Source organism: Gobio gobio (assembly GCF_949357685.1).
Source record: "Gobio gobio genome assembly, chromosome: 8".
In the NCBI taxonomy this organism is placed as follows: Eukaryota; Metazoa; Chordata; class Actinopteri; order Cypriniformes; family Gobionidae; genus Gobio; species Gobio gobio.
Genome location: NC_137114.1, coordinates 15,158,942 through 15,174,696, shown reverse-complemented (window position 1 = coordinate 15,174,696; position 15,755 = coordinate 15,158,942). Strand labels below are relative to the sequence as shown.

The following is a 15,755-nucleotide window of genomic DNA, read 5'->3' as shown; positions in this document are numbered from 1 at the left end:
CACAGACAGCGCCATTCCCTCAGGCTAGTGCTAATTCATTCACATGGTTATGGTAGTGGCATCAGCTACACATTCGCTATTCTCATTAACAGCACTGAAAATGCATTGGCATAAAATAATCTGGGCATGAAAGATGGAAGTTCACATTTTCAGAAGTAAATTTACCACTATGTTGCTAATGTTGTCGATGGTTGCCAGGGTGTTGCTAGGTTTTTTCTGGATGGTAGCTAGGTCATTGCTATGCGGTTGCTTACAGGCCAAAGTCAACAGAGCCCCCAAGGGGAGACGTTCAGGCCAAAGTCTAATACTTAATAGTATCGATGTCAACAAACCCCTAACATTTAAGTGTGAGCAACTGAAATGTGAAAGTGATTAATGGCACTAATAATATGATAGTTAAGCTGACCTAAACGTACTGCAATTTTTACATTTGAAATGAACCAATGACTCAAGTTCTTCTAAAATGCTAGTGTAGCAAATAAGAGAAAAGGTGCGTTCCGATTGGCCTAGATAAGAAAAAACACATTATCTATCTATTAAATATTATCAAACACTGTATTGGTCCAGTAGTTTTATTTGTTTATTATAATATTGACTATTTATATATTTAATTGACTATTAATAGATTTGAAGCTGTACTGTCATTCAATATGAAAAATACATTTAGATTCGGTTAAAGGCACAGTATGTAAGTTTCTCCGCTAGAGGTCGCTTATTCAAAACAAAGGTGTAGCTTGATGATGCCGTGAATGAGCGTGGAATCATGGGAGCTGTAGTCTTGACTCTTCACCTCCACAGCTGCAGTATAACAATGATTAGTTTTCGGTTGATAAATGTATATCCATACAGTTGCTCTAATAAAACACATCATATATTAAAGCGTCTTTGGTGTTTCCATGGTTTCTACGGAAATCAAGGGTAGCGCGGATATGAAGTCATTGACAGGCGACACGGTCCGTAAAATAGATGATTTCTCTGGATTTAAAAAGTTGGAAAAGTTTGGGATAATGCAAGTACACAGGTCAATAAAATATAAAACATTGTTCTAGTGGTTTTTAGATATTTTCATCTAAAAAAAAAATGTATATATGTGTTTTTAAAGCTACACTGTGTAACTTTTTTAGTTTATTCTTAGCTAAAAACACTTAGTTCTTACAAAAAATATATGTGCTCATTGATGTATATTTACTTCTTTCAAGTAATAAAGTATTCTCGTAAGTTTATAATATGCCATTGAAAATACATACGGGTGAGGGGTTCGAATGCGGGTCGCCATGTTGCCCCTCCATCTTGAAAGTACATTAGCCAAAGAGGGACATACCCGTAAATTCAAGCTTTGCCTTTCGCGTTTTAACACTCGATGGCACCGTGTCGAATGTGGACGAGGACGAACTGGAAGCCATGTTAATCTTGGACTAAATCGGCCACCGTAGGAGTTAAAACGAAATGGGAAAAGAAAGAGGAACATAAACTAATATTCACTGGATGGTCATATACCTTTTAACCGCTAGATGGGGGAAAATATCACACAGTGTAGCTTTAAATCAATAGTCTTAATTGTACTGGGGCCGTATTCACAAAACATTTTATCTTAGCACTAAGAGTTCTCCTAAATGGCAGTAAAAGTTACGAGTTTTCTCTTAAAACGTATCCACAAAGCTGCTGAGAGCAACTTCTACTAAGGAATAGAGAGAGTCTTAAGCTAAGAGTAAGGGCGGGGGTGACCTCGTTGCTATGGATGATGTCAAAACGCTTCCTAACTATGACCACAGTGATTGGCTGATAGGGGAGGAGTCCCTGTCCGTGATTTAATTATAGAAATATTTTGTTGAACAAGGTTTCATGTTGCTATATTCAAATAAAATGTTTCAAATAAAAAAGTTGCCATATTCAAACAATAACATTTTCAAGAGATTGCAGAATTCAAGCGACTCCCCTAGTTACCTCGTCAGTTTCCTGCATCCTCCGCCACCCGCTCCTCACTCACGGTCTGCAACGCGGGGCAGAACTCAGGGTTTGGGCTGAATTCTGAGCTCTGAGCCCTCGTTCCCTCGGACAGCGCCCCTAATATGCTTGTATTTTTTTACTCTATTCGATCAGTTGTAAGTGTGAACTCATAAAAACAACTGCCACAGGTAATCTGACGTTATTATTATGTTTTATTAAAGATACATTTATGATCACTATTGCCTCAATGTTGTATAGTGTCTTTGGGCAGATTGCGGCATTGTTTAGTGATTTGGTCTTAGTGACTTAGGAGTCCTCTTGACTACTAGCATTTAGGAGCTTGTTTTAGAGCTAAAATTCTTTGTGAAAAACTCTTAGAGCAAAAATTTTGGAGTCCTAAAATTAGGACTGACACGTCCATTATTTTTAAGAGTTTCTCCTAAATCAGCAAGTTAGGAGCTACGTTTAGCCTTAAAGGATTATTTCACTTTTAAATAAACTTTTGCTGATAATTTACTCACCCCCATGTCATCCAAGATGTCCATGTCTTTCTTTCTGCAGTCAAAAAGAAATTAAGGTTTTGGATGAAAACAGTCCAGGGTTTTTCTCCATATAATGGACTTCAATGGGCCCCAAACGGTTCAAGGTCCAAATGACAGTTTCAGTGCAGCTTCAAAGGGCGTTAAGCGATACCAGACGATGAATAAGGGTCTTATCTAGCGAAACGATCAGTTTCTGCGAGAAACCGAGCAGTATTTATGCAATTATTTTACCTCTTTTCAGACGAACGTGATCGTCTCTGAGCTCCGCCATAACTTCCGCTAAGTGAGGTCAAAATACGAGCCTGGTCATAGATATATCGATCGTAGATGCCTCATTCTATTGATCCATACAAGCGCTAATGAGGCATCTACGTATACATCTATGACCAAACTCGTATTTTGACCTCACTAAGCGGAAGTTATGGCGGAGCTCAGAGATGACCACGTTCTCCTGATAAGAGGTAAAATAATAGCATAAATACTGCTCGGTTTCTCGCAGAAACTGATCGTTTCGCTAGATAAGACTCTTATTCATCGTCTGGTATCCTTTAAAGCCCTTTGAAGCTGCACTGAAACTGTCATTTGGACCTTGAACCGTTTGGGGCCCATTGAAATCCATTATATGGAGAACAATCCTGGATTGTTTTCATCCAAAACCTTAATTTCTTTTCGACTGCAGAAAGAAAGACATGGACATCTTGGATGACATGGGGGTGAGTAAATTATCAGCAAAAGTTTATATAAAAGTGAACTAATCCTTTAAGATGTTTTGTGAACACGGCCCCTGGTCTCATCTCATGCGCAGCTGCATAGTAAACATTCATGAGTTAAATAAAGTAAAATTTAAAAAAATGAGAGCCTCAGCTGCTTCTCAACACTTTTACTTTGTTTACATAACTATTCATACAATAGAATATGCAAATGTACCATTCATTGCCATACTCAAAAATATTCTAGTTTGTATAATAACAACAAAATAGTTATGAATACTCAAATGCATGTAGACTCCTCCAACGGCTCTGCTCCATCATTAGTTCAGACAGGTGATGCGACGCGCAATGACAGCTGGGTGATGTTCACTCTCCACTTCCTGTGAAGTGATGTATCGATGTTCCCTTATTCCCTACGCCGTTCGCAGTGCCCTTCAAACTGAACATGTTCGTTCCCTCCGGATTGGAAACTCACTTAAGATGGCGGAATACCCTGTGAAATCCACGTCGCAGTCCACTTACTGTCAAATGAAACGCATCTAAAAGTGTAAAAATATACCCTAGAGATCCTTCTAATGGGTTTCCGACTTCATCCAATCAAAATCTCATCCGTCGTTTGGCATGAAGGAAGAAGGAGCCAAGCCAGTTATTTGGGGAGGGATGTTATCACCAAGAGTTAAAGGGATAGTGCCCCGAAGGTCATTTACTAAATCTCAGGTAGTTCCAAGCTTGTATGCTGTTATTTTATGTCATTTGTAGCACTATAGGAATTAAAGAAATATTTTCTGAAATTCAATAAAGCAACAATCACCGCGTCTATTAACAGTAAAAGGTCTCCGCAAATCTTCTGAATGCGGATGATATTGAAGAACAGAATGGAATATTTCACTGCCATATTAAAAATCTATCATCATGAATCCTTTATGTTGTTTGAAACTGTGACTTATTTTTCTGAGGAACAAAAAAGATGATATTTTAAAGAATGTCCCATATAGTCAAAGTGTCATTTGGACCTCAATACTCTTCAAAATATCGGCTTCTGGTGTTCTGCAGAAGAAACCGATGCATATCATTTTCTACTAGCAATGAAGCTGCGAGTTAAATTACTTCAAAAACAGCGATGTCACCGCCTCCTTGCGGAGTAATATAATCATGCGATTCAGAAGTGAAGGTCATTTAATAAAGTCGCAGGGCATCATTGACAATACGTTTCTGTGCTCCTGAATGTGTGTATGTGTGTGTGTGTGTGTGTGTGTGTGTGTGTGTGTGTGTGTGTGTGTGTGTGTGCAGCGCGATCTCTGCTCCCTGTGTGCGAGTGGTGAGAGAGCACACCTGCACACCTTACAACCAATCAGAAGTGAGTATTCAGACAAACCATGGTATACAGTAAATGTATTTAATAATCAACACTCAAATAAAAGTTGTATAAACATTTAAATTACACATAATACAATTGTTTTTATATTGTTTCTTCAATTTGTTGTTGAACTAGAACCATTTAAACTGTGGACAAAATAAAAACTGGTTTTCATGACATTTATTCAAACATGCAATAAAAAACTAAGACATCAGGAGGCAAAGATTATGAAAATGTGCATAATTATGCATAATCTAAATGTGCTATCTATCTCTATCTAGTAATCTAGCTGACTTACAAGCTATGGACAATGAATGGCTTTCCTGAGGTAAATGTAGCATTGTGTGATCACACAACACACACTTAGTTTTTGTATTTCATTTTAAAATTGACAGAATTTGAAAGCTGGGGCTTTTTTTGTTTTTACATCAAAAGTAACAAAGAACAAAACATTGTTATTTTTGGAAGATACTATGCAGTATTAAAAGGCCCCCTTAAATCAAAATGTAAGTTTTTTGGCTTTTAGTATCAATGTTAGCCTTCAGGGTTATGAATAAGCTGGTGTGTTCCAAAACAATGACAAAATTCGCATTTAGGAGATTAAAGCTGTCTCTCACATCTGCTAAAATGGATCACAGATTTTTATTATTTTGATTTCATCACATCTTCTGTACAATCCAATGCTCTCTAGAGTCTGAAGCGTCCCGCCCCCTACACTATAAATAGCTGAAGCTGCGGCTGAAACCAGTCACTTGTTCACACATTTACCATTTTCTACATGGTGAATGGCACAGTGCACTGTATAGGTCATAGGGAATGATTCAGACAGTGTAAATATGCTTTCCGTTGAGACGAATGAAGTCTGGTTTCAGGTTAGTTCCGGTCCAGAGACACGAGCACAGAGCGGATCATGTGTGAGTCGGCGCAGACCCCAAAACACATCGGACCATTTGAATTCTGCACACAACGATGCATTTCTCAAAGCGATATGGAGGAGATTATGATGAGAAATGGTCAGAGATTAGGAGGAAACTGCTAGGGCTGTAACGATTTGACCAAAAATAAAAACCTCGATTAATTGAACATTTTACCTCGATTACGATTAATGAACGATTATTTTGCTTTTTTTTTTATTGCTTTTTTGGCTTTCCATTTTCTGCCCTCATAAGTTTTTGGAGTAAGTTCCTGATAAGGTTTTTACAGTAAATATTTTATACGTGTTCGTTTGTCACAATATATCAGGCATTAGTTCAACATAATACACATCTGAAGGTCTAAAATCGCTCCAAAGTTCAAACTGGCAGGCCTTAAAACACATATAAATGACAAAGCTTTGTGAGGACGCAGGTGAATCTGCCTTCAGGGCGCGCTCAGAGACGTGAACGGCTCGGCTCTCCGTGTCACAGAAAAAAGCTGAGCACTGAACCGATAAGTTTTCCGTATTGTTGTTTTTGAATAGTGCACAGTCGCTTTAAATGTTCAAGCTTTTAAACGCATTTACTTGACAAACTTTATGAGGACGAAAGAGAAAACGATCTGGCTTCGGGGCTTGCGCGCGCCGTGTGTGTGTGTGTCGCAGCGCGTAGGCTATAAGAAGAATGGCAATTAACTTACCTGTATAAACTGTGTAAAACATGCAGTTACTATAGTGATTCTGGGCATCTATAAACAATGATAACTGCTCCTGCATCTCTCTGTGTGCCTGCAAACTGCACTTGATGTGACTGATGGGGCGGAGTCATGTGACTAAAACCGAAATAACCGACATGGGAAAAATATGTCGGTTACAGGTTCTGAATTTCGGTTTCGATTATTTTTCGATTAATCGTACAGCCCTAGAAACTGCGGCTTTGCCGAGCTGAAAGGCTCTATTCAAACTGCGATATTAACGGAACGCTATTGGCTGTTTTAAAAAAGGGGAGGAGCTGCTTGATAGGTTTCAGGGGAAATTACGTCAACGCATTGAATGCGCGTTTCAATGCACTTCAGTGGGCCTTTAATAATGTGCTGAAAGTTTTCGTTAAATGAAAACAGCACAGTAAGATTGCGGTTCATCAAAATCAAGATCCATTGAAAACTAGCGTCGTCCACACAGCAGACGTGCTTACCTGTTGTAGCTTATAGCGTTAGACCGATATATCGGCCGGCCGATATATCGGTCTAACGCTATAAGCTACAACAGGTAGCTTTCGTGCCGATATTTGCGATTTTTACGTGTATCGGCCGGGCTGCTGCGTTCGCCAATATTTTTTTTCCCTGCATTATTTACAGACAGGCGTCCACAGGGCAGCTCTCACCGTCTTCAAACTCTCTTGCTCTCCCTCCCTCGTGCATATTAATCAAAATCAATTGAGAATTGACACGATGGTAAAAGGTCGAAAGACTGAAGTTTCACGTGGAGCATTGGGAGATTTTTTTCCTGAATTACCGCTGGTGTTGCTCTACAAGAGATTAAGTTAAGGGCACCTACACTCTAAAAAAGGCTGGGTTAAAAATAACCCAAGTTGGGTTGAAAATGGACTAACCCATCAATTGGGTTGTTTTAAGCAAACATTTAACCCAACCGCTGGGTCAAAACAACCCAATTGCTGGGTTAGTCCATATTCAACCCAACTTGGGTTATTTTTAACCCAGCATTTTTTAGAGTGTAACCATTAAATGACTAGGTTGTAAATAGTTTTAAAATTAAGTATGTACACTTTATTATGTTGCTTGCTTGTTGATACTGTGTTCAATAGTGTAATTATTTTATTTATGCTTAAATATTTATTTTCAGAATTTATTTTCACCACTGAACTCTTTTTTTCCCTTGTTCTACCTCACCTGTTTTTACTATTTGTTAAATATTGTTTTTTAGTTCAATAAATGTTCCTTTTTTAAATTTTAAATTATCATCCTGATCATTGTGTCATTTTTATGTTGTAAATTGAGGGAGCAACAGCAGTACCGGCTCCAAATATCGGCTCAAGAAAATCGGCAGCCCGTATCGCTCATCGGCTAAGGCTGATGAAAAATAAAAAAATCATTATCAGCACTAAAAAATCCATATCGGTCGATCCCTAGTAGCTTATCCACATTAACGCTAATTAAACGTCACTCTTTAGGGCAGGGCTAGGCAACGTTGATCATTGATGAAAGAAAAACATAGGCTGCGTCCCAATTCGCCTACTTATACTACGTCCTAAAAGTATGTACTCTTTTTGTGAAGAAAAAGTACAGACTTTTGAGTGTGTAGCAGAAGAGTATGCAAGCTTTGGGACATACTACTTCGTCATCTTTAAGGACTCTGTTACGCGCGTCCCGTCACCGTTTAAACTGCCCTGTCAATCATCGTCACAGTTCAAATCCCCCACTTTCAATTTAATTTCCTACCGTATCGGAGAGAAATGTAGTCACTCGTTGATCTGCCTTTCGTGGGTCTTTAATGCAGAGACTCCTCTCATGTGTTTGCAAAGTTAATGGCCAAACGTATCATTACAAAAGTTCTCAATGCTGCTGAAGGAGAAATATTATGTGGATAATATTGAATAAATATCTTTTCGTCAGGTTAAATACTGATAATTGCTCACTCAAACCACTTTATCTAATCCTCTCCACTTAACCGTCAGACTCGCGTAACCGTCATGTTTGTAGTTTTTTAACACTTTTTATCCGCGTTTGTAGTTCTAATCGAATCCTCGTCCATCTCGCAATGGGTTGTGGGCAATATCAGCCGTTAGAGTGCACATCGATCTGCACTTCGGATTCTGACCGGAAATAGTAAACCATCCGGGAATCTTTGGAATACTTTTTTCAACATACTAAGATTTGGGACATACTAATTCTTTTTTCGAATACTATTTAGTACAGATAGTATGCGAATTGGGACGCAGCCATTCACCTGCCTGTAGCTTTAGAGCTTGAGTACCTTCAGGTGTGTTTGATTAGGGTTGGAGCTAAACTGTGCAATGGGTCCGTGGGTCTCCAGGATTAACGTTCCCTACCCCTGCTTTAGGGCAATCAATTTGAGCAAAAATTTTTACCCAAATTTTGGTACATCACTAATTAAAATTCTTGGTCTTTTCGTGCTCCATGAACAAAATAAGAGTACATTTTAAATGACGAGTGCTTTTCATTTTTCAGCAAACCATTCCTTTATCTGAAACGGCTCGTGAAATTACCATTTTAAAACGTGAATGAAAAGCCACTGTTGTGCAGATCCTCAATTACTACGTTGTGAACCTCGAGCCAAACATGCTTGAACACACACACGCTCAAATTTCATTTCAAGGCCGTGTTAATGGGGCGGACAGGACCAGGAACCTTCATTGATGAAATGCAGAAAATGGGCCATTGTTGCATATGAAAGCATCACTGCCACATGGTTGGTCTCCTAATGGAGAACAACATTCCCTTTCATCAGTTTCAACCGCCTGTGGTAAACATATCCGGAGAGCCTTCCAGCCGTTTGAGGATCGCAGCCCCAGGGCTCATCATACCGCATCACCCAAATCCAAGAAGCTGTGGACAGATTAGCGTGATAGCTAACCCAAGCAAGGTCAACAGTAGATTGGGAAGCGTTAATCTGGGCTAATCCAAACGGACATTCATCAGGGTGCGGATGTCTCGCTAAGCCGGACCTGTCCATTAACTCCAGCCTGATCCTTTTATCTGTTCACTAGCCAGCCTTCCCTCCATCACTCTCAGTCTCCTTCCCGTCCCCACGGGAAAAGTAAAAGCAGCCCGGGAACAAAAAACGGTTTCTCTTATGTGTACATTTTTTTCAATTACAGTTGTGGACAGGTCGCTGTGGGACCCGAACACTGCAGACTCGCTGCAACCGTCAGAGAAGTTTGACCAAAATGGTAGTATCATCATTTCAGTTGGCCTTGGAAAAATGTTATGGGATGCTCCCTGGTGGACTCAATTAATAACCTTACAGAGTCGTTCCTCATCTCAACTGATAACTGCTTTCATTTGTCTGTTTGCCCAGAGAGAGAGATAGAGATATATATATATATACACACACAATGCACTAAACTAGATTGAGGAGCTGCTGGGTTCATGAATATTAATCACGTTTTCAGCATTGCTCAAACGGATTTGCTGAAATCCAAACGGTGACGGTAATAGATAAGCGCCAGCCAATGAGATTGCCGTTTGCGCATTAGCCCCGCCCACTACCGCATATCTTCTGCTTCTTAAAAGCTGAATAATTCAAAATGAACTCCTGTGTTTTGACAGGAAAATTCAACAAAGAATATCGTTTACATGTAGCGCGTCGAAGACTCTCTCTCTTTGCACGCCTGTGTGTGTGTGTGTGTGTGTGAGAAACACAACGCTCTCTCAGAGCGACGGCGAGTTGTGCGCCTTCACACTTGAGTTTGCGGTACGTCGCATTAGGGATGGGCGTTGCCACTTATTTTGTTTTCGATATGATCCCGGATACTTTCAAGGCCAGTATCACCGATATCGATACTTCTAAACTGAACTTTTTAATTATTAAATTGAATAAATTATTAAAATTACTAAGAGTAAAATGGGTAAAGATACATCATATTTAAAAGGTATTTTAACATTCAATATGCGTTAATTGCAAGTTATTAGATCATATTTTTGTTTACACATGGTTAAAATATGTTTACTTGTAGTGGTAACCATGGACATTTTTTACAAATACTAGTTGAACTATGGTCACTGTAGTAAAAAAATACATTTTCATTTTCATAAGGGACTGCCAGTGACAGGATGTTGCACCCATAAAATGCAATCTTTTTATTCAGACATGATTTATAATAACATTAGTTGCAGAATAGAACATGATCAATATCAGCTTTTAACATAACATTTAATTATTTTCTAAATATATATTTTAATAATTTGTAATAATACTTTTCAGATTATAAAGCCATGTAAATTATGTTCTTAATTATGTTTTTTTTTTTCATTAAAAAAATATATACAGTATAATAAAAAGAACCGATAAGAATGCCGTTAAAGTACCGGATTGACAAGCAGTATCGGTAAGAGTAGTAATACCGTTAAAAGCTTAACGATACCCATCCCTACTAGTCATACAGTGGAAATTAGTAGATTTGGTTAGCATGTTGATTTACGGTGTGCGCCCCTAAATTTTCTGGTTGTACCCCTAAAATGTTCAGTTGGGGGCCACTGTGCTCCTAGTGAAAAGAGTTAGTCTGGAGCCCTGTAAACTTATTCTTAGCATCTTAGACATACACCGGCAAGAAAAACCTAAGCATCTATTAGCCAATGGCTAATGATAGATATTGTTTAGTCGCCCAGAGTGAAGATTTACTCGCATTGTAGAGGGTTGTATTTTTATATAATATATTGATATACAATTATATAAATGTACAGTATATACACACACATCAACTTCAAATATATACGTGTGTGTATTTATATATATATACATAATTATACACCGTACACACATATATTATGTAAACACAAACTTATTTTGGATGCGATCAATCATTTTGACAGCACTAATATTTATCATTTCAAACGATTGTTACACTTATGTTTAAATATTTTAAAATAAATGCAAGTATTTGCTTAAATAAAATAAAAAAAATCACACGTATACATTTGATTTTTTTTTTCAACAAATGCTGTGTTTTAATCGCAAAGCAGGAAATTATACAGTAATTCCATAAATTCACAAATACGATGGCATGCATTGCGAAGAAAAAAAAAACAGTTTGCAATTGTCAACCAATTCTTACTGACACTTGCAAGATTATCACAAGCCATTCTTGCAATTTTGACTATGTTAGCCGTTTCAGAAAAGCAGAATTCACAACCAAATTCCAGAGAAAAATAATGAATAAATGTGCAAGGCATACAAATTGCATGCAAATGATAAAAAAGGAAGATATAGCACTGATCCAATATGAGAACCACAGGCTCGTGAACACATCCAACCACTCATACAAGCAATTCTTGTGAAAACATGAACACGGGCCTGGAAGAAAAAGCCCAGATAAGCAGAATGACCAGGCCTCGTTTTGTAAAGCAATCCCAAGCTCCATTAAAGCTGCAAGCGGCGGTGGCTTTCTTCGCTCCATGAATAAAGATCAGCGCAACACGTCATATCCCTCAAGGCCCGTGATCGTTTCCATTTGAATTCAATTGATTTCTTTCAAGAGGCCTATTGGTACAGGAGCTTGCGGGGAACCGGTTTGACCTTGAGAGGAAAGGGAGGGAGACGGGGAGGAGGGGCCGAACGCCAGCTCATGCATCACACCAAGGAACACCCATCCCAGTGAAGAAGAGGTACTGCAGAGTTTAGCATCACGGACGCATAACTACGAGGAAATAGTTTCATGCAAAGCCGGTTACTAAGCAACTGGGTATTTAAGAAATTGCTCCCCACCTCCACCAATAATTAAGGACACTTTGCAGCTTTGAGGAGAATATACAAGCCTTTCTAACAGGGAATGTATGAAGTACAAGACAGTCCAAATATCGAAATGCTCGCACATACGAGAACAGAAAGCATCTTCTCCTCAACCACCCTCAGTGAACCAATTGTGTCAAGGGATGTGGAAATTTCCTCTCATCCTCTCAAGCCACAGCAAAGGTAATTAGCATATCGAATGAATGCAGAGGCTACATCACCACGGCCGTGAATGATTGACAGCCGGAACATTACAAGAGACTGTCCGCTCTGATACTTGCTGGCCGAATACCGCTGCGACTAATCGCTATATTTCCAATGAAACGTTGTTTTTTTTGGGCGTGCGCGTGATGGTGATCATTCCCCCCTTGTGTTTGAGTGACGGACATTTCACAAATTTAGTAAACCATAAAACTAGAGCCGTTAAATGAGCCCCGTAGGAGAGGTTACGAGGCACTGGCGAGTTTCGTAGCCATTCGTCGACTTACGAATAACCGACGCGTATTATATCTGGCGTACAAATTATTATCTCAACACATCTAATGTGACAGGCCTACTGGCGATGACATTCAGGAAAGCTATTCATAGACCTCGAGCCTCGTGTGAAACTGCAGGATACAGACCCGAGGGAATATGTGCCATGCTGTTAAATTAACACGCGATTAATCACGGTAATCCGCGGTGTGCGACGAACGCTCAAAACGTGATTTAGCAACAGTATTATGGTTATATTCTTATACTGCAGTACACGGAATCATATTCAGACTTGGATTTAAAATCACATATTTACTAATAATAATTACCAAACGCCCCCTTTAATGTTTTAGCTGACTTACGGTTTCTATAAAGAGTGTGCTATCGATTACCGGTGCTTTTCTACAGGCATTGTCTTATGGATATGATCTAAATGAACAGTTATAAATGCGGATATTCGTATTCCTATGGCTCTGCATTGCTGCATGGTGAACTGCACATGCTGACACATTGTAACGGACCGTAAAGCTCAGTTCCCTGGGGAAGAAATGCGTTTGTGAATCCTTATCAATTGCATTGGGGGCAATTGAGACAAGAACAGCGGTGTAGCCATTCAATTGCACATCACGCACACCTAAACCAGGTCCTTTCGTGTTTTTTGGTGCTTGGACATCAGTTTTAAGGGCGTGCAATTGACACTTGTCAAAAACAAAACGCTCGCTTACCCCAACTGCTCGCGGTGCGTCCGATGAATTCCCCCGTCCGTGGGTTGTAGATAAAATCTTTCCAACTCGACTGTTTCTCGTCAGCTTTCTCCTCTTTGTTGGCCATGGTGTGAAGAGGATGAATAAACCAGTTTGAGAACGGTGGATGAGGACAGATCAGAAAAGCGTTGGTTCGGGCTTGCCTCCTCCTCGGCGTTATGAAGTAAATGAGGTGTGCAGTCCTTCTTCCACGCGGCTCGAGACTGCAGCAGTCCGTCCGTGGCTCGGGCTCTCCACCAGCAGCGTTTGAACGGCGCTGCGACGCATGCGCAGTAGAGCCGCGCCGCGTTTCCAGCAGCCGCATGAAGCGTGCTCAACATCATTTGGACAAGATTTACCGAAACGCCACGTAGTTTGCACACCACACCGCACAGGACAGTTGAACAGAGTCCGGGGATAGTTATTACACCCTGTGACTATTTCACAATTGGGGTTGAATACATTTTTTGTAGGCATTTTGAATAAACAAAAAAGGTATTGAGCATTTCCGCCGGGGTAAGTTGTCACAGTAAATCATACATTCCAGCTAGATTTAAAGAGTACAACTATACATTATTAGTATATTAACCTAGACAAAAACAGCAAGTATTGGATATTTAGTTTGCTGTAATTCTAACTGACTTTTGACACCGCTACAAATGTTCTTGCAAATGCTCATGATAACCACATTTAAGATAATGAATTTATGTAAAAAACAAACCAAAAATGCAGTGAGAGTGTGTGTGTGAGTGTGTGTGTTGATCTTTGGCGTGAGAATGACATCTGATCCCGGTTATCCTTTATGGCACACAGGGTTCCAACAACACTTTTCTCATTATTTTGTTTTTGGTGTAAAAATACCCCCACAAAAATAGAAACTGTCGAATATGGCAACCTTGTACCACAGCAGAATTTAAGTTTCACGAACATGAACATGAATTTATCATTATAATTGTTCCCTTTTATATCTTAACCTTCTTGACTCCTCATTCTGATATGGCAAAGATGTTCGTTTGAGAACGGTTTGTTTTCAGAAATTAGTAGGAGTGGCAATATTAAAATTATTAGGCTATGAATAATTAAATTTCATAATTTCAATAACTAAATGTTTTTTTTACTCACAAAAAGCCATTCCTACTGAATAAAATATACATCTTAATAATGTATATACATTTGTTTCCAAGTCCTGAAATCACACTTTAAAAAAACAAAAAACCCTCATACAGCTTGTCTAATATCCCAAGAATATTTTAATATTTTACAATATTTTATCTTAATTTCACACGTTTTGTCTTATTTTAAGCCATCTTTCCCTTGGAAGTGTGCAAGCCATCCTAGTGGGTCCTGGTCAACTGGTTAAAAACCACTGCTTTATATGTTTTGTACATTTTCTTAATCATCCTCTCTTCCTTTTACCCTCCAACTGCAATTTTTTTTTCTCTGAACAACACAAACTCATAAAACTATTGATTTCATTTCCAGTTTAAAGAGGCTCAGAAACCCTTCACTGTACAAAGAAAGTCTGTTAAAATAGGGCACAATGTACTGTATAAATATGAAGGAATTTTCCGTATTGATTTTTTTACAGGTGTTTTACCTGTATTTTGAATTACACATTGCATTAGTTTGTGTTTTAAGGGTTAACGGAAATTTTCCGTAAAATTACTGGATCAAGGCTGTAACCATGTCTTGAACATTGTGGGGGAGGGCAATTTTTTTTTTATAAAGCAAAAAGAAACTTCTAGGTCTAATTCTAGTTGGGAAATAATCATTTTGGGATTATTTTCAAATCATTTTGCAATAATTTGCGTCAAATATATCGTGATTCTTCCCGTTAACATTAGAATTCCCCGGTGGTCTGGTGGAAGACTTTTTGTAAAGCATGTCGAAGGGCACAGGTTCGAGTCCGCCCTCATATAGTTTTTTTCCTTCATTAAAATCAAAGATGTTCAATGATTGTATATTAACAGTGTGGACACGTTTGTGTGCATTTTGTTTTGTGATTTCACCGGAAAGAATAGAGTCCCCATCATGACATTAAGCCATAGATTGACGTGCTTGTCTGTGTGAAGACTGAACGAGCCAAAAGAGAAAGTAAACCCCGCCTACTTTGATTTGATTGGCCATCTCAATCATTTTGACATTGACGAGCGCCTTTAGACCTGAGGCAGACCAGACTAAAAATTTTATTTTTAGTTTTTTCTTTTTGTCATCCTTACGTGCAGAGCTGTAAAATCGTGAATGGAGTGCAAAGCAATAATTTCAAATAAAGGGGGGGCTCGGACAATTTGGCCATTTCTAATTATTGGGGGGGGGGGGACTTGTCCCCCTAAATGTCTATGGTGGTCTATGGCCAGTTTATTACCAGTACATTTTCCGTTTTTATTTTTTAGTGTTGTTATAGCGTCACCGCTGGCCATTAAAACTGTTAGCTGATAGTTTTATTATAAAGTATATTTTAGACGGTACAACAGGGCTGAAGGCACAACATTTATGGAGCAATAGATTTTGTGTGAAAATAAATCTAAATGGTTTATTTTGTTTAAAAATCGTATTAACATATGAGGTGGCGAGGGGGGC

At 38.9% G+C, this 15,755-nt stretch overlaps 1 protein-coding gene across 1 annotated transcript in view; it reads right to left on the bottom strand.

The window, feature by feature from the left end:
• atp1b3b (ATPase Na+/K+ transporting subunit beta 3b) overlaps positions 1-13,457 on the bottom strand; it is a 46,673-nt gene extending 33,216 nt beyond the window's left edge. Inside the window, exon 1 of the mRNA XM_079823758.1 lies at positions 13,158-13,457. Within this exon, the coding sequence (XP_079679884.1) occupies positions 13,158-13,263 (106 nt within the window). The 5' untranslated portion in view covers positions 13,264-13,457. The remainder of the gene's footprint in view (positions 1-13,157) is intronic.
• Positions 13,458-15,755: the final 2,298 nt, after the last annotated feature.